Source organism: Lepisma saccharinum, chromosome 2, assembly GCF_977018435.1.
Source record: "Lepisma saccharinum chromosome 2, izLepSacc3.1, whole genome shotgun sequence".
Lineage (NCBI taxonomy): Eukaryota > Metazoa > Arthropoda > Insecta > Zygentoma > Lepismatidae > Lepisma > Lepisma saccharinum.
In genome coordinates, this window is record NC_139230.1 from 94,392,030 (window position 1) to 94,418,941 (window position 26,912).

The 26,912-nt window shown below is 37.3% G+C and overlaps 1 protein-coding gene across 1 annotated transcript in view; it reads right to left on the reverse strand.

Moving 5' to 3' along the window:
* Positions 1-1,425: 1,425 nt before the first annotated feature.
* Positions 1,426-26,912, reverse strand: part of LOC145984470 (uncharacterized) — a 212,764-nt gene continuing 187,277 nt past the window's right edge. The window contains exon 6 of the mRNA XM_083118129.1: positions 1,426-1,801. Within this exon, the coding sequence (XP_082974255.1) occupies positions 1,749-1,801 (53 nt within the window). The 3' untranslated portion in view covers positions 1,426-1,748. The remainder of the gene's footprint in view (positions 1,802-26,912) is intronic.

Consider the following 26,912-nt stretch of genomic DNA (forward strand, 5'->3'; position numbering starts at 1 on the left):
TTTTTTAATGATTTCTTAAATACAAAATCCCCAAACTTGAAAGCAGTATTAAACAATACACTTCTTACTACACGTGTTTTCAGTTCTCAGAGAAGCCAACTTTTCTGAAAAAATTGAGGTTTAGTCAAAATACGGTGTGACACACACACACACACACACACACACACAGAAAAAAACGGGATTGATTGCATAAGTGAAAAACAAAAAGGAGTTGGCAACAACAGTTTTGGTGACGTCATGCGACACCCCTAGTCTATCTGTGCTGCAAGTTTGGACTCACCCGGTCTCGCCAGTTGGGAGTATTGCGTCATTGAGTGAACACCTGCAACCGTGTTCTGCCGAAAAATGTCTCGTGTGAAAAGTGAACAAAGAATCAACATCAAATTCCTTGTGAAACTTAGGAAATCGGCAACAGAAACATTCCAAATTGTTAAGTGAGGCTTATGGGGATGATACTTTGTCTAGGACACTCGTGTTTGAATGGCATAAACGGTTTTCGAAGGGAAGGGATAGTGTGGATGACAATGAACGTACGGGGCAGGGCGCCCACGAACTGCGATTACGGAACAAAACATTGCAAGAGTTCGTGAAGTGATACGAGGTGACCGAAGATTGAGTGTTCGTGCAGTGGCTGAGTTAGTTAACTTGGATAGGGAAGCTGTTCGACGCATTTTAAAAGAGGAAACTTCGTGAAAAAATTAGGAAAAAAGGCCCCAGTTGTGGAGTGATGAACATTACTGTGATGGAGCAACCTCCTTATTCCCCAGACTTAGCCCCATGTGACTTTTTTTATTTCCTAGTGTTAAATCTGGCATTAAGGGAACTCATTTTTCCTCAGTTGAAGACGTTAAGGCAAAAACGGAAAAGCTCCTGAAGGACCTTACTGAAACTGACTTTCAAAAATGGTACCAACAATGGCAGCATCGAATGCAGAAGTGTGTGAATGCCGAAGGGGACTACTTTGAAGGCGATAACATCGCGGAGAACTAATTCTGCTAGTAGACTGAATTATATGTACAATCCCGTTTTTTTGTGTCACACCTCGTATACTTATGAAACTCTGAACAGTCAAACTGTTTGAAATTATACTGAACCACTACCAAAGACTTAAACACTCTCTGAAAATTAATTTATCTCATCAGAAAACAAATATTCAGCAATTAACATAACTTAATAATATGACACATAATATCCTTAAAGTAACTTGAAATTATTCCAGAAGTACATCATTTGGAGTGTTTTTTTCCAGTAATTTTATTCTGCATTACAATCCAAATATTGGATAAGAATGGGAAACACCGTGTAGGATCCATTATCACCATATTTCCATACATCATTGCCCCCATCCCCCTTCTGATTTATAAATATCAATTTTTCGTCAGTCTACCAGATCCAGATTCAATAAAACTCATGCTTCACCAACTTTCTTTATTGACACTGAACTACAAATATAGGCCCACATAATGTATATGACAAAACTTTATGGGGTGGAAGGGACAGACATCTTCTCTTTTTCAAATGAGGTCCATTTACAAGTTACACAAGCCTTCTTAGCTTTTTTTCTTTTACATGAACTTTTCACTTTAATTGCACTGATGACTAGCTACCATTTCTTCTATTTCGATAACCTGTTGTAGGCGTAAGTGAGTACCCTTCCAGGAGTGAAAAAAGACCTCTAAGGCTCCTGACGTTCACTGGAACGGCGAAGTTTATCCTTCATCTTTCGCATTCAGCTTCCTCTCAGAAATCTACAAGTCATTTGTCGTGTGGAAGACATTGTCCCAAACATCGACTTTCCCTTCTGAAAATAAATAATTATCATTAGTTTCAGACGAGACTTGCATCATTATGTGGTTCATGTGCTGGATACAATAATTAGAATAAATAATATAAATAATTATATTTTCTTGTACTTATCAAATATAAATGTAGAGAAATAAAACAAGCAATACTAGAGCAGCTTTTCTATCTAGTGCACATACTAACATTTTCTATTTTTCAAGAAAAATTGAAACCTCTTCAACTCACACGAATTTAAAGTCTTGTGTGGATAGTATAGCTATAATATGTGGCAAGATATTTTTATCTCAGTTTCAAAGTTCTAATGACACCCACCGAAAACAAAAATAGCATTGCTGTTTTTGAACATTTCTATTACAATTCAACAAGTTAATTGTGTTGAATTTGTGAGTAGTTAAGTTTTCTTCGTTAAACAGTGTTAATTCTTAATTGCACGTTGTAATTAAGAAGTTGAAATATGAGATGCATCCATCAATACGATATTTCTGAACTTTGAAGTGTTTGTTGTTTCACAATACTTAGAAGACTATTAAATATTATAATGAAAAATTGCCTACAAAAAAGTATTTTGTATCGCTGAGCAAAATAACTTATTAAATAGTTATGTGTGTGCGTGCGTGTTTATGTGTGTACAAATAAATGAATTATTGTAAGATATATGTCGCAATTACAAGGGAAGAAATTGAGGGGGAATGAAAAGCAAGCAAGCATAAGAGCTGCATGCCACAACTGCGGATACTGCTTAAAAGTAGGCTTCGTATGTTGGCATATATATGTACATGTGTATATATATATATATATAGTATATATATATTTGTGTGTGTGTATGTGCTGTGCGGAACCATTTCTAATTCAAAATACATACGAGAATCAAAACGAAACAGGAGACGTGGAGGGTTTTCTTGTATAAAATATCGGACACACAGGATAATATAGAGGCATATCCCTTTTCGATATAATTCGAAATGAAGTATGTTACAAAAAATAGTGGATACTATGTTGTGTTTTGGGAACGTGAAAGAAATACGCATTCTTTGTTTTAACTGTTTTATTAAAAGGAATTATGAATATTCAGTGACGACATTGTCATCATGTCACAGCACAAGAAGAAGAGTATCTAATATTTCGTACATATTTCATTAAGGTTTGTTAAACCTACTAATTTTTAAAATACAATATTGACATTTTTGACTGCGTCATTATCAAAGTAACTCGTCTGTTAAAAATATCTATAATAGTATAATGAATATTCCTTTGAAAATTTTGAATCCTTCAACAAAATGAACAATTAATTTGTTAACAAAGATGAACTTAATATTCTCCTATAATCTTACCCCTTGCCATTCCCGCCGCTCTATGTAAAGAAAAGAAACAATTTTGTCCCATCAATGTGCCAACACAAACAAGATGGAAGACCTTTCTCTGGCAAGAAACAAAGTGAAAGATTTCGGGTAAACGAATATAATCAAATATGTTTCATTTACTTTCAATGCATGGATTTGCAATGCTATACGTGCAATAATAGTTCCATCGTTCGTCAAAGATATTTATCATCTGACGTTATTGTATTATTACTTCAAGGAAAAGTACCGGCTTCCGGGTGGTTAGCACAGCGTGGTACGACGCAAGGGGTGCTGGGTTCGAATCCCTGCCTGGGCGTAGGTGTTATTTGTGAGTGTCCCTTCATTAATTGAATCATATCATCATTCATCCTCCTCATCTTCGCGATTAGCCAAAAGTGGTAGAAAAGCGAAGTAAAATAAACCAAATCAATCAAGAAAAATGTGAATTCAGGTGAAATGTTTCTTAGATTCCAATTCTAAGTCTTTTTTCATAATGTTGATTCATGCAGTTCACTAGATCATTTACTCGATTCATGAATTTCAGGAATTTTACAGGAATATTTGGTGCATGAAAATGTATTGCGTTTATAATATCTACATGTAAATACTTGAAAGCAGGTTGTAAGGTTCGTCGGACCTAACAAGCAAAAATGTATATTAAATTTTGAAAATATTAAATGTTGCGACACTCCTTGAAGTATTGGTGCCCTATAAAATTAATAATATTATCAATTTGCAAGTTAACATATCTGTAACATTTTCTTGTTAATTTCGGTCACAGTGCTGCCGTTTCTGTGAAAGTCGCATCAAGATTATATTCTATAGTATAATATTTGTTTGTGATGATGAGATATACAAATTACAGAGTAATAAAGGGACGTTTTAAAATTCGGATGCTGTCAAAATCGTCACATCACGTTTGGCATTTTGCTGAAATGATTATGATTATATTCATGAAAAATGTTCCAAATATTGATTAATAACGTCAGTTATAAAATAATTCTTCATGTTCTATTATATTTAAAGCATGTGCATAATTTTTTTCACTGTTTCTCTAATATTGAAATATTATTGTACTGACGATTCTTTAATGTGCTGTATACAGTATAGTGCATAGAAACGCACTGCAAATTACTTAACATAATAGAGAAATAAATAATGCTATACGCATTTCGAACTTTTTGTAGCAGGACGATTGTCTTGGTAAGTAAACTTTGCTGCGGTTAAGATACAAAAAGAGCTTTGTTGAGATAATATTGTAATTTCTGCAGAAATGCCGAAAATATAAAATGTCCATAGGAGAATGTATTTGATTTGATATAGGTCAATATAAATTGATATAAAATCAATCATTTTTTTGTTTCAAATCTTAGATCGATGAAGTTGAATTTGATGTGTTCATGGTAAACATAGAGGCTTCCATAGCGAGACTATTTGGATTTCCAAAATTGTGCCATCCTCATAACTTGATATATTTAAAAATTGTTTTCTCAAGTGATAAACTTCCATTGAGACTACGTGCGTATGCAGCGGACCTCCCTTAGATAAATTTTCAAAGCTCTTACTTCTATTGTAGTTACAATTTAAAATTTGAAACCCTGTGATTCATGCTTAGTAGAAAGAAATTAAGACAGATTAATTTCAGAACCAAACAATTCCTTGACCTATTTTTGTGGCACATAATGTAATAATTTAAAAACTTGAGTTCAAAAATATCTTGTTTGAATTTAAGGTTTGTTGTTTTGAATCACACCAATTAATTATTGTATTAATTGGCTCTCTGCACCACTAACAACAGTGTCACTTTACATGTTTGGTTATTTTGTCTTTGTTTTGTTTTACCAGCTATCGCCTGGTTTTGTTTGCAGTTTACGTTTTAACTGTTTATGCATTTACCTTGTGTCATGAAAGGAGCAGTGTAGATTTTATGGTTTATAAAACAAATACATTAAAAGTTCATGATATATTTTCTGACAAGCCTGAGATAAAAACGAAGAAGTTTAATTATCATTATTATTAGTAGTATTTACTACAGTTCCGCCGCTCTTATATATCTGGCGCGGGAACCGCCTTTATGGCAGTGACTCTCTGTTGCCGCGTTTACCTGCGAGGGAACTCGCGGTCAAACAGCCAATTAAGCCCACCGCTTGGGAAATAAATGACAACGTTATAAATCCCCCTCCCAAAAGCAGCCATTAGGATAACAGGATTTTGTCAAAATACTAGTTCTGTGCTGTGATTGCACACCGGTTAGTACAGCGACTCCACTGTAACTACTAACAAACTCTCTAGCCTTCTCAAACCCGAAGGTTTATGGCTGCAGCAACACAGACGTCCATCTTTCCCTGTCCTGGGCAAGATCTATCCACTCTTTTCCATTCCTGCCGATTTCCTTTAGGTCCATCTCAAAGTTATCTCTCCATCTTCGTCTTGGTCTTTCTACTGGTCTCTTACCATCAGGTTTCCCAAGAAGGATCTTGTAAAATCTTCTTCCCTCTCCCATTTGTGCCACATGGCCTGCCTCCCTAAGTTTTCTTGATTTAATCATTCAAATAATATCTGGACATGAATACAAATTATGTAGTTCTCCACTCGCCTGTCTCCTCATCTCTTTCAGGTCCAAATATTTTTAATTTTCAAATACTCTTAATTTATGTTCCTCTTCCAATGTAGGAGTAGTATTATTATGTTAATTTGATATTCCTTTCTACCACTTTGGATAATCGTGAAGATGAGGATGAATGATGATATGATGAAATTGATGAAGGAACACCCAAGAAGAATACTCTTGCCAGGTCGGGATTCGAACCCGGAAACTTCAGTGGAGAGTCGACCACTTAATTGAATTCTGTACCTTGAAGCTTTTATCAATATCCTATCAACAGTCCAACTACAAAAATTCAAAATAACATTGCATTTGTATTCCCCGCCTAACAAAAATTCTGCATAGAGTAGACAGAAATTAACTGTCTTACTTCGACAAAACAATGAACTATTAAACAAATTACTGTACATTTTCAAAGGGTGGGAGAAGACGAGTTATGCTTTCCTTCCGCCCTAAGACGCATCCAGGAACCTTCTGTGCAAAAGAGGAATTTCAGGCGTCCTTCGTTCCGGACGACCTTCGGTAGAGGCAGAGGAAGAAGACAGCAGGCATTCCAGACAAGGCCACTCTTGCTCACTTGTAATGACTACAATGATGAGCTTCCGAGTAAATCTTCTATCAGCAGTACAGAACAATAGAGGAGACAGGTACTTTTAACACGTCACTTGTTTCCAGCAGTATATATATATATATATATATTATATACGTGCATATTGTACATATTGCAGGAGATGGAACAATGAACGGAAGGAATGGAATACAAAATTCATAATGGCAAGAAGAACATGCCGCTGTCTTGCTGCGATTACCGATACGTGCTGGAAAACCACGGTTCTATGTTTGGATATAGAACACTAAAAGAGAGTGTATTAAATTTAAATAATCTTGTGTGAGATGAACTCCTTATCCAGAAGAAGTAGATACCAGCAAGGACGGGGGGGGGCGGTGAGCAGTGCTCAAAGTGGGAGGAACCTGGGCATATTATTCCCCTAGCTAAAAAAATCTCATAAAGCATCGCCCCCCACTAGGATAATTTGCATAGGCATCCTCCGACACACTCCGTGCTGATCCATGCAAGCCCAAATTAGGTAAAGCATCCTCTCAGCTAGAAATTTCCACTTCGAGTATTGGGGGCAAAGTTAGATTTCATATCTTGCCCTTCTGTCATAATAATCTCATGTTTCACTCATTACTATTATTATTATATAAATCATAAATTGAAACTGTATTGAAAATCCCTTGGCATTGTCGTCAAGTACAGAATTGAGTCCACTATCTAAGTAGAAACGGGATTCAACTCGCTTCGTTTCAATAATCTACAACTTTGTTAATGAACAGTTATTTGACTTTTTGTACGTACCTTTTCACGGTGCACAGATATGAAACAGACACAACTTAAATTACTGTCTTTCATGTCTGAATCCAGGTACCAGAGCCTGGCTAGCTTGCAAGCGTGCGGTTTCTAAAATGTACGAATTGGCATTTCAAACTTTTGTGAAAACGGTTACCCCTCACACCCTGAATCTTAATTAATTTATGCATCTACTTCATCACTTCATCATCCATTTCCGTTGTTGCGATTAACCTAAATAGATTAAAATACTATATAAGTAATGAAAACATCATGAAATGTGAGCACACGTGGACATTGAAAATACATGTATGGCGTCGTATGGTTCCAAAAATACACATGGTGAGTCACTCATTCCCCACGACTCGGTACTATTAAATACATAGTGGTGAATTCTGTGAAAAATATGTGTGCTGTAACTTGAACAATGGTGTTATAAACCTATATTTGGGATGCAATTATAGCTGTTTGTTAATTTTTTAGTCAATATATATATATATATATATATATATATATATATATATACACACACACCACACACACACACATATATATATATACACACAGACAGTGCGTGTGTTTTATGTTAACGAAATGTAAAGTTACTCCATACAGACACACAGACACGCCCAGCACTTATCTTTTGTGTTAATTTCATTATGCAATGGCACTTTAAATATGTTATTATTCAACTTAGTTCTCCAAACTTTTAAGATATGTTTATTTAACAACATCCGCCAAACAAGGTGTAATTAGTTTGTCTTTGCATTATGTCGGGATCATTTATTGTTTGTGCTCCTAGAGAAATAATAAAACGTTAATTTCAGTCAAGTCTGAATGTGTGTAGGAAGTACTATTGATAACTGAGCAGAGTAAATATTTGCTTCTAGTTAAACGAGACGTTTCTGTCCTAAGCTATTGCACAACATGAACTGCTATGCTTTGTGTTAAACGGATAAGTATGTTAATAAACATCAGGAACACGGAATATCTTGAAAGTCAAGAACTCTATAGCATCAGACACCACTGCCTCCTCCATTCCAAAGAACCCAAATCTGCTTTCTAACTTCTGAGATGATACCAATATATCTAAAATGAGATCCCGCCTAACCGAATGGTTAGTGCTCTAGTCCTTGTGAGAACTCAGATCTAGAAAGCCAGATAACAGAACTGATGGGAATTGATACGTTATCGATCCTTATAGTCTAGTTTTTATTATCTTGGATGCAGTACATTGGGACAGAAACATCGTACCGTGTAGATTCTACTACATGTAAAAGATAATGTGTTAAAGTAAGTTCTCAAACACAACATTCGGCTAAATTTGAGATTCCGTTTCTCAGGAATAAATTTTGCCAGTTTCAAATTTTGAATACATTAAACAACGTGTGGCATTGGCGATCTCCAGTTTCCAAATTTACGAACGTCTTTTACGTTTTCCCGAATATCTTAACGCAGTGGTCTAATTCATCTCACCATGAAGTTTGTGGTTCGAACCATCAGCAGAATATTCATTCATTCTATTTAGAGATGTGAAGAGATGGGCCAAAAATACATGCTGAAGTTAAACAAATTTTCCATAAAACAACATGTTAAGGATGATAGTGGTCTATCCACAACAAAAAATAAGAGATAATGGTTAATATCGTGTGATTTTTCAAGGAAGGGAAGAACGATATGTGAGCAGAAATTGATGACAGTAACACTAAGATTTGCCAGGAACAAGATGGTGCTCTAAGAGAGCGGTTTAAGAATAGAAAACTGCAACAGGACAAGGCTGGAAAGGTACATGATAATCTAGCTTTATGTATGTGTGTGTGCGTGTATTTAAAATACAATAGTCGTAACAAAATTGCTATAAATGTTATTCAGAATATTTTTTTTTACTTCACATATCCTCCGTAAGTGGAGTGTTTTAAAAAGGCAATGGTGTACTTACGTTTATGCGTTTAGCCAGAAAATGCTACAATTCCTCATGGGACTGATATCATAATACTATGTAAACTTAATCATATGTTTAATCGATAGATTTTTTTACTGGATGTATTAAGAGGTGGAACACAAATATGTCAAACCATTTCAAGCCACACTTTTGACAAGAATTGATTTTCCTGTCAAAGAGATGCTTAAATGCAGTATCTAGCCCTTCCTTCACTTCCCTAGATTTCTGAGAGATTGGAGCACCATGCATTCATTCGTGCTGTTGCCAAAATTGATTTTATTTTTCGTGTGAATAACATGGCAATTCACTATCTAAGATGATGTCATGCAGCGATGAGTTCCCCTCCACAAGGACAAAAGTGTTTCATCATGATACCTCATTACGTAATTCTCCTGAATATTCCAGAAGTTGTAGTACATAGATGATACTGATAATATTGACAATCGACCATTGGTCGTCTACAAGCCAAGACAAGACAATGAATCATTTGTGGCTTGTTAGAATGAATGAATGCGAGAGAGGAGCAGTTGAGGAAAACTCATTAAAGCCACACAATTAAGTTCTAGACCATAATGGATCCAAATTCTACTAAACAAGGAAATAAATAATAATAATACAAAATAATAATAACAATAATAAATAAAAAAAAAACAAATTTCAGACATCATCCTCCGTTCCCTACCACCCATTATTACCGTTATCACTTTTTCCTTCACGGTCCTAAAAAAACTTGCTTAGAATATTAATTATTACAGAGTTTACTTTTACGTGTTGTATATTTTTATACTTACACATAGAAATAATATCCGATTGTATCTTTACCGTAATCACTTCTACCACTCCTAGAGAGAACTGCTCATTCATTTTTGTACAATACCCTTATGTCTATTTAATGTACGCACTTAAAACAATAGGGCATATTTTTTCCTTATTATACACCGCGAGGAATGACATCAAGCACACAATTAGTGACTTTTATAATTTACAGACAGATTTTCAATTTCTGGTTGGTGTCATTGCACATCACTTGGGATCTTGCTTTCCAATTCAAGTACGAGCCTCCGTTTCAAATAAGGGTGATATCTCTTGACAGCAGAGCTGACGGTTTTATCCCAGAAATTCGAATCTAAACATAGATGCATGAGGCTTACTTCTTACTTCTGTTGGAAAATTCAAAGAATGGTAATTAACACATCGAAGGTAAAAAAGGTAAAAAAGGTAAAGTGTTCCCCTGTGCATAGCACCACGCCATGAAGGCGTATAGGGGGTGTAGGGGTAACGCCCCACACTTTCTTGATCCGGTCGTGAGTGGGGGTGATGTGATCAGCATCACGCCCCTGACCGCCTTTACCCCCCAGGGTTTCCCCCAGGTACCCATGTTATTCGACGCTGGGTGGGCGCCGGGGCCGCTTCCACCGTTAGAAAAGTTCCCGGATTTGAACCGGCCGGGGATCGAACCCGGGACCTTGAGCATGGTAGTCAGACGCGTTACCGACTGAGCCACCGCGGCCACCAAAGAAATAAACTTTAAATGCCAATTTTATGCATTTGATGATAAAGAAACCTTTTACACACACATGTATCTATTGGTAGATTTAGTGGGAGGGACTCACGCGCACGTACCCCTCCCAAAAGGGGTGACTATCTATTATAAAATCTATAGATAACGTCATATTACAATGAACAAAAAATGTTGGAGCAATTCTTTTCCAGATGTTAAATGAATAAGCAGAGTTCAGCACAAATTCATAATCGGGACTAGATGTAGCTCATTTGTTTTTTGCTGTAATCATTGTTAATGTAAGTTAATGTAGAACTATTTCCATTTCACAAAAATAGACTAATGTTATCATCTTATGATCAAAGAGGGCTGGGTTAATTTCCTAGTGGAGTTACATTGCACGATGGTTCGGATTCTAGTTTGAAGGTACAGTCCCGATTAGTTCGTATGACTACAAACTGGACCTAAAACTAATCCTTGTTGTTTATATTACGAGTATATATATTTTTCATATCTAGAAAAATCTGAACATTGTATTTCCATATGCTTAAAACAAATTGTGTGCCCCTCCCAGGAAAAATTCTAGGTCCTATGCATACATCCATACAACCGTGGAAAAATAATGTCTCCAAAATGTCTCTCATATGCGAACATATGGGCAAGAATGTGTACAAGTAGTGTCAGGCTACAACTACAGAAAAGAGTTGAATAAGTAGTGACCAGCAGTAACAATGATAACAATGAGAAGGAGAAAGTCCAGTTTTAAATGTAATTACAGGAAGGACGAGTGGAAAGTGTTTAAAAAGTGTTCTGTGAGGAATGTAATATTTTACTGAGATTACTTGCTACTGCTTTGCTGTCCCTTAATTACGTCCATCCTTTTAACGTGTAATTTTGACTGTCAGTCAGTTAGAACGTTTTTTCGATCTTATGTGTAAATGAACATTTTCATAAGTGGAATTTGGCTTTAATATATTGCTTCTATTCACTCAGTATACAGGGGTGTATTTTCTCAGCATTCTCTTTCTTGTACTTGTGGCACAGAAAACTTATTGGGAAAAATGAATTCCTAATTACCCTTACTAGCAATTGGAATCGAAAAGAAGATGAAGGATCTGTAGAATATAAAGTGTCAGAATTAGGAATTATGAACATGTTTTGATTTTTACGTGCCTTAATTGTTTTACTTAATATATTATAACAAGGTTTAGAAGTTCTAATGTTAACTTCATATCCATTGGTATCTATTATTTCTTTGTTTGTATGCACTAACAAGATATAAATGCCCAGTATAACGAAATTGTGGTGTTGGTGATAGGCACTTACTTGACTGTTGTTCAAATGGCATACACGATTTTATTTTCACGATGAAGAAGAATTTTATTCAGTAATCAATTTCGATATATACTGGTATATTCCAAATTAGCTACCTAAAAGTAATATTTAATAACTCCGAAGATACGTAGAAGTCACGTAATCTTCTAATATACCATAAAACTCGCATGGAATCGTAAGTTTTAAATCTAGGCAGCCAGGTGTCACTCCACTCCTCTTAGTTCGACTGAATTAATAGAATCTGCACTTGATATGGAGAATGCCAGTGGTGCCAGTGGTACAGTGGTGGAAAAAAGTTCTTCCCCATAAGACTTTAATGGCAGTAAATAATGCCAGAAGGGTAGGCAACACACATTGCACCATTAGGTGATCGGGTGATTCTGTCTGTCTCAAGAGCAACTCGTCTTTCATGCAAAAGCCAACAGGCACAGGAAATGTAGGAAAGTCACGTGACTTGTTAGGTGGAATGTTGTTCTTCGTCAGAAAATCGCCTTTTCTCAACCCAGGTCGCAGAATCGACAAGAGCTACCCGTTATATCTCCGAAAATGATTCCCCTAAAAACGTTGAACGAAACGCTAAAACAATTCTTGCCTTAATTACTGTATGTGCCGCAGTAGCACAGTCGTTAGGGCGTTTTATTACCATGCGAGAGATCTGGGTTCGATCCTCGACGGGGGATAATCGGGATTTTGTCCACCTGTTCAATCTGCTTCGGTGCCCACCCAGCGTCGTATAAAGTCGGTACCTGGAGGAAACTCTGGGGAAGGGGGGGGGGGGTATGTCGGCCAGGGGCGTGGTGCTGATCACATCATTCCCACCTTCCGCCTGATGAAGAAAGCGTGGGGCCCTAACTCCACTAACTCCACACCCCCTATACGCCTTCATGGCTTGGTGCAAAGCACAAGGTAGGACTTTGCTTTTTAATTTACTATACATCCCAATTTTGTCGTAACAAAACTTCCCAATCTCTACGTGGGCTTTCTTCCAAGTTCCGTAGGGATGTGAATAGGCTCCAATATTTCTTGAGACAATTCATACATGTTATATTTCCTTGTAAGAACAACAGCCGATATATATTTTGTGTCTTTTTTTGGCGGGGAGGTATAATCCAAACATGTGAGGTGATCCTTTTCCCACTACTCACTCCATTCTCAGAAATAAATCGCAATTCCAAACACTGAAAATGCAGCACTTTCTACATCTTAGCATGCAAATATCTACATAGTAGCAAAGTAATGTGTGGAAAGAGAAAAATTAACGATTTGTAACGGCACTCTGGAAATCTTTTACAAGTAGTTTATTTTTTTCAATTTGAACTGACATTCATAACATTCATTAACGATTCCAATATTGACAAAAGAATAGCTTAGGCGTTCTGCTACTTTCAATTCTTCATTATCGTAGTCACAGTAACTCTCTCTCTCTCTCATCCTTCCCGATGGCACTGTAGTAGAGGAGTCGCATTGTAATCAAGGAGTCCCCTGTTCGATACCCGGTGGAGACACAGTGGTTAGGATCCCACTTTAAACTGTAGATGCAGTCTCGATTAGCCTTTGTGTGCATAAAGTGGACTTAAAATACCAAATGAAAATAAAAATCAAAATCACCGTAACTCTCTACAAAGCCAGAGGATCCATTTTTGAAACCTGTTGAGGCTTAGATGTAGCATTGCATTCGTATCATTACCCATCATCTTCGTCGTCGCGATTATCGCAAGAGGTGAAAATGCGACACAAAATAACCCAAACAGAAGCTTGGAATCAATCTGAATATTGGTTACGTTGGATACGTGGTAGAATTGTTTTAAATATCACTTCCTGTGATGTAATAGGGTTTTTGATTAAGGACCATTTGTATAATGCATATCGTTGATGCGAACAATAAGTAGTTTCACGTTCACCACACTCTTCGGTTGTTTAGAAATCGTAAGGAAGAAGGATCTCTAAATTTCCGCTTTCACATGTCAATGAAACTTTAAATAAGTTCAGTGTAGGTCACAAAAGAGATTTACATATTGTTATGATATCTTTTAAACACCACGAAATCTAATTCCAATAGAATACGATACTACTCCTTACGTTCCTGTAAATGTTCACCATTAGTCTAGCGAAGGAAAGTAACTAAGATTTCCGTGTTTCCTTGAGGAAAGATAAGGCGCCTGCTTGTAGTAAGCAAGCACCAATTGCTTCGATCAGTGACCTTCACTGCCAGAGTGACTCACAGCAGGCCTGCGCTCGTTCCAGTATGCGTATAAAACAGGTATTTTATTTCGTTCGTTCCAATCCACAGTTATATCAAGCTAACATTCTAATATTTTCGTAAAATATGTAGTAAACAAGTTGTATACATTATGGTCTCCCAGAGTGTTGTTGCCTGCTATTTACACGCGGGAGATGGGAGTGTTGTAAACATTTCTGAATCCAAAGGTCGAGCACGAAGGAAAAGTTGTGTAAGCATTGGAGGTAATAACAAGGTAATAGAAGTTTAAGGAAATGCTGGAATAAATTATATCAGAAATTGAGTAAAAACAGTTCTCATCACACATAGGGCTATCAGATCACTCGTCAGCGGAAAGTAGGACAAATTGTCTCAAAATGTTGAACACGATCGTATTTGCAGTAACTATAATAGGTTACTAGGATATCTTAGCATATAACGAGAATATGACACATCTTCAGCTGAAAAATTAATGTTGAAGTGAACGATTGAGTTCAAAATTCCTCAACTGCTAATTAATAGCACGGCTGTATGTGATTTCAACTTGTGTATGTAAGACAGAACGTTGTTCGTCGATGTGGGGCCAGGAAGAGAAAACAATCCATGAATTCGGGAAGGAAAAAATTCACAATTTCATAAACAAAGTCTGGAAGTTCTTGTTTATTAATATGTAAAAAAAACTACTATACACTGGGGAAAAACAGAATTGTGTGCCTTATTTCTCCAATAACGGGAAAAATTACTTGTTACTTCGAACAAATTACCGACACTTATATCGATAAAACTTCACAAAGTAAGCATTTTTATACATATATCCGGACTTTTTCGGATCTAGAAAATCGTGAAGTAATTTCTGAGCTGGGATTGTAATTGTTTTTCCGAACATCCAGTAGCAACCATGCACACTCTTTGATTTAAGCATACTTCTCCAAGGAACCACGTTATCTTAGACTTCCCTAAGTTTTTCTGTTTCTCCATCTAATTTGAAGTTACGTGATGCTCAAAATACGTATAAGACATTTGAGATTTCTTTCAAATTCCTTCCGGAGGCCAGACACAACCATAAAATGTAGGACACGTCCGGAAATAAGATTGATTCTTATAAGTCTTTTTATTTTCTTATTTAGCGTCGTTTTTCTTTCACCTCTTGCTAATCGCGACGACGAGGATGAGTGATATGATGAAATTGATGAAGGGGCACTCACAAAGAGCACCCATACGCACGACGGGATTCGAACCCAGGACATCAGACATCGTAGCGCACTGTGCTAACCACTCCGTCACGGACGGAATTCTTATAGCCCTAATCGTTCCTCAAGCATATTTCCTATCTTTAACTACACACGAAACATAATGAACAATGTAAATAAACACGTGACAGTTCACACTCTAACCGTAAAAAAACATGCATGTGAAAATGCAAAATAATATTTATTTTTAGGTAGTTGTGACTTATTATTGTATATTAAAGAAATATATTAGTGATAAAATGACGGAAGTAGAGGAACATCTCCAATGAAACACTCATGCCTTATGGATATTTTTATTTCTTGCCGAACAAGGTTCCGAGTTCGAGTTCCGACCAAAATGGATTCATTGTGTATGTTCATTCATGTCTTTAATGTAATCATAAATCGTCGTCATGAATAATTTAACTTCAGAGGAAGAAAACTGAGGTAATTACTAATAAAAACAATAACAAAACAAATTTGATCTTAAAGCCCTGGCTTTGCGCTACATATTCCATCACGGGGATCATAGGCGTGCGCCCATGGGGCCAGGGGGAGGGCAAATGCACCCCTAATCATGGACGTCTGCAGATTTTTTTCACGAAGAGACAAGCAAGGTATTTTTCCATGGGGCATATTACCCCGATAATAGTGTTGCATTATCGCATTCCTGCATCCTCATTACAATAATTAATGTAAATTATTATGACTGTACATGTGAAAACGTACTTTTTGGTTGACATTTGTTTTCTAAGGGGAAGATGTGGCAATCCTTGCCTCCCTTTCAGACATCTATGCCCCTATATTATTATATTTTCACCTAGAAATTTAGGATAGATTATTAAACTATATTATACTCTTATAGAAAAATAAGTATTTTCAAGCCGATGAAAGTTCAAGGCAACTAGTGTTGCCCACGAGACGAGACGAGACAGGCTTTTAAAAATTCCAGACGAGACGAGATTTATCATGTGTCCCGAGACAAACGAATATTTTCGAGACGAGACAGCATTTCACAGCATTTCCACGAGACGAGACAGGCCAAAGTCTCGTCTCGTGGGCAACACTAAAGGCAACTACGGGGGAAGGGGGTGCAGTGGCGAAACCACAGCCCCCCACAACCTTGAACGGAAATCAATTTTAGGGGGTAAACATAGAAGTAAAAGAAAGCAAGAGTAGCAGAAGAGTAACAGGACAAAAGGATACTCAAGATGGATTTTGTTTTCACGTCTTTCTTGCATTATTTCTTCCTGACTGCCAAGAGCACCTGCGGGGGGGGGGGGGACAGAACTGCAATTGCCCCCTTGATTTCAAATTTTATACAAATATAAATACCTTTTGTAAAATGTTCTTGTTCGCTTCGCTCTCAATGTCTGCTTTTCTTGCAGTCTAGTCAATTTCAGAGCCGTAGATAGGGGTCGACGGGAGTTAACCCTGGACGCCAAACGATCTACGTAAATGAAAAAAATTGCAAAAGAGAATAATATGGCGCTCCATGAATTGTTTTCCCATATTAAATCGACATTGTTTTCATTTTGCAAAAATTTGGATCTGAAAATTTATTGGTCGCTTTGCTCGCAATTTGTTTTCTGTAATGCATTTTATATTACCGAGGAGAGAAGTAAAAAAAAAGTAAAGTGCTCCCCGGTGCATAGCACCACGCCATGAAGGCGTATAGGGGGTGTGGGGGTAACGCCCCACACTTTCTTGATCCGGTCGTGAATGGGGGTGATGTGAAGTACTGCTGCTAAAAGGTTTTTTCTTAAGTGCATGAACAATTGTTTGGAGGAAAAGGAACGCGCAGATTTGAGAGACAATTTATATGATTTTTACTGTTGGTATATATATATATATATATATGTGTGTGTGTGTGTGTGTGTGTTGTATATATATATATATATGTATGTATGTATTTATATGTGTGTGTGGGGCGGGGGGAGGGGTGTATATATAAACACACCCATCCATGCAATAAAATTTAAACAAGTGAGATGAAATTACGTTATTCTTTTCCGGCCTGAAATATAATCAAGGCTATCCCTCTCTAATCAGAGGGTCTGCGCACGCCTATGACGGGGACTGACACTTTACGTAGGTGTAGACACGCTTCGTACAATTTGATGATATCGCGATTACGTAATGGATGTGCAGCCACTTAACTGAAACCCCCCAATTCACATTTTATTACTAAATTGTAAATTAGCATAATATCACATAGTTTACCTATTCATAATATGCGCCGCTTTGGTGCACTTTGTGGATTGTGCATTAATCAACATCAGGTTAATCGCGGCAGGCAAAGTGGAGGGAAAATGACAATGAAGCACAACGAGGGGGCCCTTGGTTCCCGATTAATGAAACTTTGTCTACAAGCAACTGAGTCGCTGCGTGAAATCGCTGAAAATGTCATTTATTAATTTCTTAATTTTGCTTATTTTATATTGTTTTTATAGCACTTGGCGTCAACAAAGGCGATGAGGATAATTAATGAAGTTATGAAATGGATGATAGGACATGATGATCCATGTCTTACACAAAATTCTAAGTTGGGACTAATTAATATCGATTAGTCTTATCATTTGTCAAGTAGTTGTTTTTAACTCCAATCTTTTTCAAGGACTTCTGGGTTGACAGCATATGTTGCGCGATGATGATTCGACGAAAACCACCATTTCAGTGAACTTTCTTGACAATGACTCTAATATCAGTAAAGAGAACATTTTCTTACGAATAGCTGTTGTTAAGAAACCAATTCCTGAAACTTTTTCTGGTGGTCTCACGGCACCCAGCTGTTGTTTGTTATGGCTGGGCCTGGGAGTATGACTCACGCTGCTGTCAATACTCAATCATTCCCGAGAATCCAGGTCCGCCAGGCAAACCCAAGCGACAATTTTGTTATTTGGGTTGCATAGACAACAGGCTTTAAGATGTTACGATATCGTAGGTCTCGTGGCCCAAGAACTATTTTCCATGACTGTACACAACCGACAACGGTCGTGCCAAATCGATTCAGAACAGCGTCAAAGTAAAACTGTTTCTCAATAAAAAAAATAAAAAGCAAAATTCCTAATAAAAGGTAAAGTTTAATTTGCAAGTAATTAATTGATTGAGTTAATTCTATTTAGATTTTCTGTCACTTTTGTCTAACCGCGAAGATGAGGATGAGTGATGATATGATGAAATTGATGAAAGGACACTCACAAGGAATACTCATGTTCAGGTCAGGATTCGTCAAGCTGTGCTAACCACTTCGCCACGGAGGTCGACTTGAATGTCATTGTTGTTGAGGAAAATACAGAGCATTTTCACTATGGCCCTTCTCTGAAACTACAAATCGCAAAACGGAAGTCGCTAAATTTACCAAGAGGCAAGAAAATGCAGCTCTAAAATTCAAAGGTGAAGACAATGTTGTTGTTTTTTGACAGCAAATGTATTATTCATCGTGTATTTGTTCCAGAGGGTGAAACTGTAATTGGCTATTACTATTTTAGTGTTCTGAATGATTATGAAACATAACTGACCATGTCCGACATTAGTAACCTGAACGGGGTAGTTGGTTCCTACTCCACGATAATGCTTCCTTCCAGGAAGAAACATCACAGATCCGATTAAATGCTAGTTAGGTTGCAAGCACAAAGGTGGAAAAACGACTTTTTTCAACGTTCGTCGAGCCTAAAGGGCACACCAACGACAAGAATGTTACTGAGATAGGTTGTTTGTTTTGATGTTCTCTATACGTTTATGTGGCCTGTGAGTGGGTTCAATGCCCGGTGGAGGCACATTTCACAGTTGTTTGGATCCCATTTTAAACTGTAGGCCCAGTCCCGATTAGCCTTTCTGTACATAAAATCGAATTAAAACAACAAATCTGCATCACAGTTATATTACCATTATTCAATAATTTTCAATTAGAAATTAGAAATTGCCAACCTCCGTGGCGGAGTGGTTAGTACAGCACGATTAGCTAAAAGTGGCAGAAATGCGAAGTAAAATCAATCAATCAATCAATCAATTAGAAAATCAATTTAAGATAAGAAAGTTATAATTCTCCTATTAGTATGTTAAATGTTTGTACAAAGGGTGGAACTCCTGAAATGTATAAGTTGTACAAAATTGTATTTTTTTATAAATTAAATTTGTTTAATTACACATTAAATACTATATTTTTTATTTTTATTTTAGAGCACACACAAAATGGTATAAGCATGTAGTGAACAGGTAAACCTATGTAGTGATTTTGCTTTTTTGCTACACATAAATACACAGCAGCTCTTATAACTTTTTTGTTACAACATCCTTACAAGATTAAACTGTTATTTATATATTTACTTTCCAATTAAAACAAATTAAAACATTTTTACGGGTTTAAGGCAAAACGGAAAATGGGAAAGGGGACTTCCGTTTTCACCTTAATATGACCACTATAGATCAATCAGTTTTTATGTACTGATACGCATAAGGTGGGCCTCCCCGATGGCGTAGTGGTAGCGTCGTCGCCTTGTAATCAAGTGGTCACGGGTTCGGTCCCGAGTTCGATACCCGGTGGAGGCACATAGTGGTTCGAATTGCACTTTAAACTGTAGGTCCAGTACCGATTAGCCTTACTGTGCATAAAGTGGACTTAAAACACCAACTAAATCAATCAATCAATGATACGCATAAGGCGAAACTGGAAGGCATGAAAGAAAGATCAATATAGTTTACACTTCTTTGAATAAAATATAGTATATCATTATATTACACTGCTATCCCTGAGCTATAGGTAACTAAATGAATGGGAATAGCAGACAATGAATACGTATTCTAGGTGGGAACAATATCAAGCATAGTTATCTTTATTTTATATTTGCGAGCTGATCTATACATATTAAAGGAATAATTTAAGTAATTTGCATGTACGTTTTCACTTTAATTTTAGGTTGCTATAATACACAGTGGGTGTGGTCGTCTAAGGCATCATGCTTTGAGCTCCGACTGCGGGACGCACGCAGGTTTGAGTCTCTTTTGGGAAAGCGTTAACAACTTTTCTGCTCAGATTTCGGCCTGTGTATGAGACCGGTGGCCACTCACCATCGTAAGGGAATTCAGGAGCTACGAATGAGTAGTGTAACCCGGTCATGGAAATATACAATGACTGGGAGTTCGTCGTGCTGAACTTACGTCACCCCGTAACTGGTTGGATAATTGCCCACATCTACTGAGGCAGGTGGGGGGCGGCAGTCGGTAAGTATGCCCTGATCCTCACGGCCTGTTGTGCCAATGTTATACACTGTACAACAAGGCGGTTATCGATCATTAGGGCCACAGTTTCGTGTGTTACGAAGGAAAATGCATAGAGAATAAATAAAGGGATATTCAAACTTCCCTGATTCTTGCAACATGCACTGCTGTGAAAAAATTTGCAAATTCAGACAAATGCCCGAAGTGTACTATTAGAAGCTGATTTACTCCAGGCGTATGTCGATAAGGTCTCCTGTCGAGGTAACATAAAAGGAATGTTGTAGGGGGTGGGGTGAAGCAGCCAATAGAACGATGACGACGAGCACTCGATATTGAGCGCCGTCACTAATCAATGAACGTGTAGGGGAGAAATGGTATCAGCACAATGTAAACACCCTCCGACGGCTACCTGAAAAATACACCTCACTGGATAATGTAGGATTTGACAATAATTTAAAACTCGCTATATAAACTGTGTGTTGAGTGTCCACAAGCGGCCAGCGGACGCTGTCACAATCTTCAACATTTATGAAAGTGCTGTAGATTTTCAACTTTAACGTAAGTGCCTGCAGTGGTTTCACTCACTCTCGTACAAAGTTTATTGATGTGGTGGCTGTCTGTAAGCCTCGAACTGTCAAATTCGGAGGGATAGATGGAGAAGCAGTGGGACAATCTGCATGAAAATATTCAACAGTAGCCATTATGCCACTGAATTCCGAATGAGGAACAAGCTGTTTCGAGCAGCTCTAACAGCTATCCAGATTTTACTAATCAAAACTAATTTATCTCATTCTAATTATGCAAAATAATTTTTCAGTAGACAGAGAATTTATGAGATGTCTTAGTTTCCGTTTGAAATATCATTAAAAGAATTACAAATTAGTTTGTTTTGTGTATATTATCCTAATTCTAGTTTACTTCACTAGTTTCCATTTTAAAGAAATGTCTTCTACAAAATTAATTTTAACTTGAGCAATATATTGAAGTTTTCCTGGAGCGATAGGATATTTCAGCGATCCTAACCATGGGGGAGACTTTACCTCTACAAACCTCGCGGGAGTCGTTTCAGAACTCACATTATCGGTATCCGGAGAATATATCTTGATCGTAGTAAAGGATTTAAAATAATAATAATAATAAAGTTCGTATTTTAACTGTAGCACCCTTCCTGAACATTCTACATATATTGGTCAAGCACATCAGTAATAAGTTATTGTGTTTTGTCGTCCAGTGATTCTTAAGCATAACTTAAAATAGCCATTTGGGTTGCCTCTATATTAAAGTTTTTTTCAAAACTGCTGGTTTAGTAATAAAACTTAGAAGTAATAAATAGGTAAAATTCTATAGAAAAATCTAAAGGTATAGCTAATCACCACTTTGAAAATTTCTAACCAAGCTCTAGGGAACCCTATAGATATTCCAGATAGATAGATATTATGTGTAAATTCATACGTTTTCAGAAACTCTATTTGCTACTACTCTTTTACAATCCTTTTTTTTCAACTACTAGTATTTTGAAAACATTTTCTTACACTACCGACTGGTTGTCTTGTTTCTATACCTCGCTTCTATGCGGCAGGAGAGACCAAAAAATGGAGTGACAAGATTCTCCTCTCTTGGCATAGAAACTTACTCTTGTGCAGCTCTGAACTCTCTTAGCTTGGATCTGGAGAAATGGAGGGAAGATGTCTTAAGATGCCACAAAATCGCATTGCGTCCCTTGTGAGCGAAAGATGAACGAAAGACCCGCTATAAGATAAAGATGGAAAGAAAAACAATGCACACATTATATATATTCATACCTTCTATCAAAAATTTACTCTAGAAAGCTCTATGTGTTGAGGTGAAGCACTACAAGAGGGGACTAAAGCGAAAACCTGAGTTGAAACACAAGTAGATGGTCGTTTATAACATATGGTAACATACATCTATGATAATTTTTTTCTTCTAATGTTTATTTAATCAGCACTTGCGACGGTATTGCGTGCAGTTTTCTGCATTTTTATTCTCGCCAATAATTTGTACGTGAATGTTGTTTTGGTGAAACTTTTTTTTCCCATATTACTACTCCTGTCTTTCTTAGCATAGGCCTAACTATATGATAGTACTTCTGTAACTACTTTATGTAGAAAGAATAATTTTTGCCAGAACTATGTACAATTTTTCTTTGCTTTTCAACTAATTATTTTTGATAGTCTGATAATTATATGATCTTTGTTACAGTCAAGTTTAAATACCATGAAATCAAGTACAGGTTCAGTTTAAACGACTTAGATTCCACTTCAAACGGTTAGTCCAGTCCCAGCTGGTCATCATCCGTACCACGTGTTTTAGCGATATGATGCTACCATCTCTGTTGGAAAACACACATTTTTGGAAATCAACATTCACATTTGATAAAGTAATAATCAAATTCAGTATAAATTTAGTATAAAAACTTATGTTACATACTAGCAATCTCAGACGGGCAGAGAGCGGTAAATGACGGTATAGCAGTTAGGCGAAGGAAGGTAAAAAAAAATAGGCGAATCTCTTCCTTCTCCTCAGCAATGTTGGATGAAGCTACATACGGATGTTGAATTAAGATTCTACAAACTCTCAACCTTGAACGTAGATGGGAGTCGTGCAATGAAATCAAGCTCCAGGCGTCTGTACTACAACAATTGCCCTACGTACACATTTACCATGGAAACAGTCTAGAGAAACATTCAGAGAATCGAAACTTGGTTACCCAGGTGGACGTTCGAAACATCATGCAGAAAATAACAAAATTAATGTCTAATGGCAACCCACCCGGAGACAGGAAGCACTGAAGAATGATTTTGGTTTGAGTAAAGTCCACTTTATGCACAGTAAGACTAATCGGGACTGGACCTACGGTTTAAAGTGGGATCCGAACCACTGTGCCATGTGCCTCCACCGGTATCGAACCCGGGACCCCTTGACTACAAGGCGACGACGCTACCGCTGCGCCATCGGGGAGGCCCCTGAAGAATGATGATGAATAGCAGTATATTCATTGAGGTAACGAAAATGGACTTAATAAGAACAATCACCACGTGTCTAGATGTTAAGATACCAAGTTGAAAATCCTGGAATCCTCGGTTGCACGCGTATTCGTTAGATTAATCACAACGATTAGACTAAATGATTATTTAATGAAATGAACAAACAAGAGAACAACCACGAAATGGCTTTTGAAAAGTATTAGACAATACATAGATGAGTATCTGTATTGTACGTAGTTTAGTATCGTATTCAATTGTAGATGAACTGATTTATTCATGAAAGTAAATATATTTTGAACCGGTCACACGAACAAAATTGTAACCAATGTTTTTGTCGAAAATGGTGTGAAGATGGAAAAAATGTATTAAGCATGATGAAAGCGGAAGCGATATTAGTTTTAACTTTGCTATACAAATGAGACCCACTGCCCCACTCAACGTCTGTTTGCAAGAAGAACGTTGTAACAGACCTCAATATGACTGACTGTAAAAAGCCTTCAGGGACAGTAGAAACCCCCATGTATCCAAGAGAAAGAAGCCAGTTTCTGGAAATTACCCTAAAAAGTGTTGAGTAGAACAACGTTGTATCTTGGTTACATCTCACATTGCCTTGAACATCTCACAGTACGGCAAAGAAGAGCTAGGATCTGGAAACATGTGCCGAACTTAATCAACGCATACAACGGGTCCATATCTCTCAAGAAAGTTAAGAAATGGCATCTGCATGTGTCGTTACATTCCAGGTCGATGTAGAGTAAATAAGTTTAGAATTGTTTTAATCAATTTCAGTAAGATGCTAAAGTGCGTCCATTTTATTTGTTTTTTTTTGTTTCTGTGCACGCAAAACTGAAAGTACAGATGAGCGACAAGCTAAAAATAGGATGCTAAAGCTTTCCCTGTGTTTATTCAGTACATTTTGCTTTCAACTTACTTTGTGTGTTTTCTGTAATCTTAAATACAAAAAAGATGTACCTTTACAAAATTTTCTTTATCCTTTTTGCTGTATCAAGAACAACGTTGTGACCAACACTCTGGCAGCTGGTTAAAACGTTGTTCTCTCTGTAAATAAAAACTTTTCACTATTTTTTTAAAAAATACCACCCCAATAACAAGAAAAATTGTTTTGGTCAGTCTACGACAGTGTCAATAACAGAGAATTAAAATATTTTATTCAAAATAATATTAAATACGTGTCCCGCACAGTGGTAGTGCGGCCTAAGGATATACCTAATCTGTGGTCTAAGGCTTTGGGTTTCGACTCCGGGACGTGCAGATTCGGGTCTCCTGCGGGTGAAGCATAACAACTTTCCTGCTGAGATTTTGGCCTGTGCATGGGACCGGTGGCCAAACACCATTGTGAGGAAATTGGGTAGCTACGAATAAGTAGCATAACCCGGTCACGGAAACCTACAGCAACGACTGGAGGTTCGTCGTGCTGACCACACGTAACCGCTTGGATGATCTCCCACCTCGGCAGGTGGGAGTGAGGCCGGCAGCCGGTAGGTAGGCCCTGGCCCTCACCGGCTGTTGCGCCACGGTTATTAGCATTAAATGCGTATTTGACAAATTATTTTTGTCTCCTGAAAAAATTTGTTTATGCTGGTTACAATGTTCTTCGTGTGAGCGATTCATTTATTGCCAATATTCTTGTAGGCAATCCAAATTAAAGAAATAAGAAAGGAGTATTAAAACTTTCTGAGCGATGGAAGCAAGGAGCAATCGAAATATGGTTCCAACATATATAAAAAGACACATTGAAATGAGAGATATAAAAAGTAGTATATCACTAATATATATATATATACACACCTATATATACGTACCTATATATGTATGTATGTATGTGTGTGTGTATTATATATATACACGTATGTGTAGGGCCTCCCCGATGGCGCAGTGGTAGCGTCGTCACCTTGTAATCAAGGGGTCCCGGGTTCGATACCCGGTGGAGGTACATAGTGGCTCGGATCCCACTTTAAGACTGTAGGACCAGTCCCGATTAGCTTTACTATGCATAAAGTGGACATAATACACCAACCCAAACAAACAAACAAACGTATATGTATGTGTGTAAATACAAAGAAGAAATTAGCAACAAATCTAAATGTCAGACTTACTTACTTCAAAGCGTTAAGAAACATTGATTTGCAAAAGTTTGGAAGGTATTTTTATCAACATTGTAAATGGAAATTATTAGGTGGGAGAATGTTTGCTCGTGCCTTCTGGTAGGTGGTGGGATGAGAGTATGAGTTAGCATAGGAACCTTGAATGAGGTTGGGGGAAGGGGTGCTTTATGGAGATTTTCCTAGCTTCAGGGATAGCACTCCTTCATCTAGAGCAATTTGCATGAAAGAATAGGAAACGCTCGTTCTTGGTATTACTGATTTGAGGATGCTGCACACAAGTACCATTTATAGGGCCTCCCCGATGGCGCAGTGGTAGCGTCGTCGCCTTGCAATGGAGGGGTCCCGGGTTCGATACCCGGTGGAGGCTCATAGTGGTTCGGATCCCACTTTAAACTGTAGGTCCAGTCCCGATTAGCCTTAATGTGCATAAAGTGGACTTAAAAACACCAACTCAATCAAGTACCATTTATAAAGGCTTGGAATGGTTCGTGTTAATGCCTATAGTCTCTTCCATAGGTTGATCATATGCTCGTAAATGTGGTTAATCTAATAATGTACATATGTACACATACAAAAGTTTAAGTTAAAGAAACAGCAGAAAAGTTTTATAAATTTTAGAGGAAAATTCATAGCGAAACATGAAAAATTATTTCTTACGAAAACGTATTTGCAACATTTAAATGAAGTCGAATATATTTTCCGGCCTTCCGGGTATCGAACCCGGGACCCCTGAGTATACACAGTGAAGTGACAGTTAAAATGTCCGTGGATCACAATATCATTTATTTTCTAATATACTATATTGTATTACCGCAGCCAGATATAATATGTTCATGTTTGTTATAAACCTAACATGCATCTGCCTAGATATTTCAATTACCGAGAGCAAAGTTTTTACCTTACAATACGACATGCTCCCTAATATATAATCACCCTCTCCCCTCAAAAATAAAATAAACATTAATATTTTCCTGCCTACATTTACTTTGGCATCTATACAGTAATTGTCAGAAAAATAAATGCCACAAATAATTAGACACCCTTCTTTATTGGTCTTGAAACTTTCACTTTTTAACAATCGCAAATAAGAGCAAAGTTCTTTTTTTATAGATTCTAATCGTTTCTGGCTAAGAGAAACGTAGAGCATTCTGCAGGGGGCGATCCCAGGACTCCTTCTTTACAAGCGATAGCCTTATCCACTCCACGGGGATGACCCAGATTTACACGCTATCGT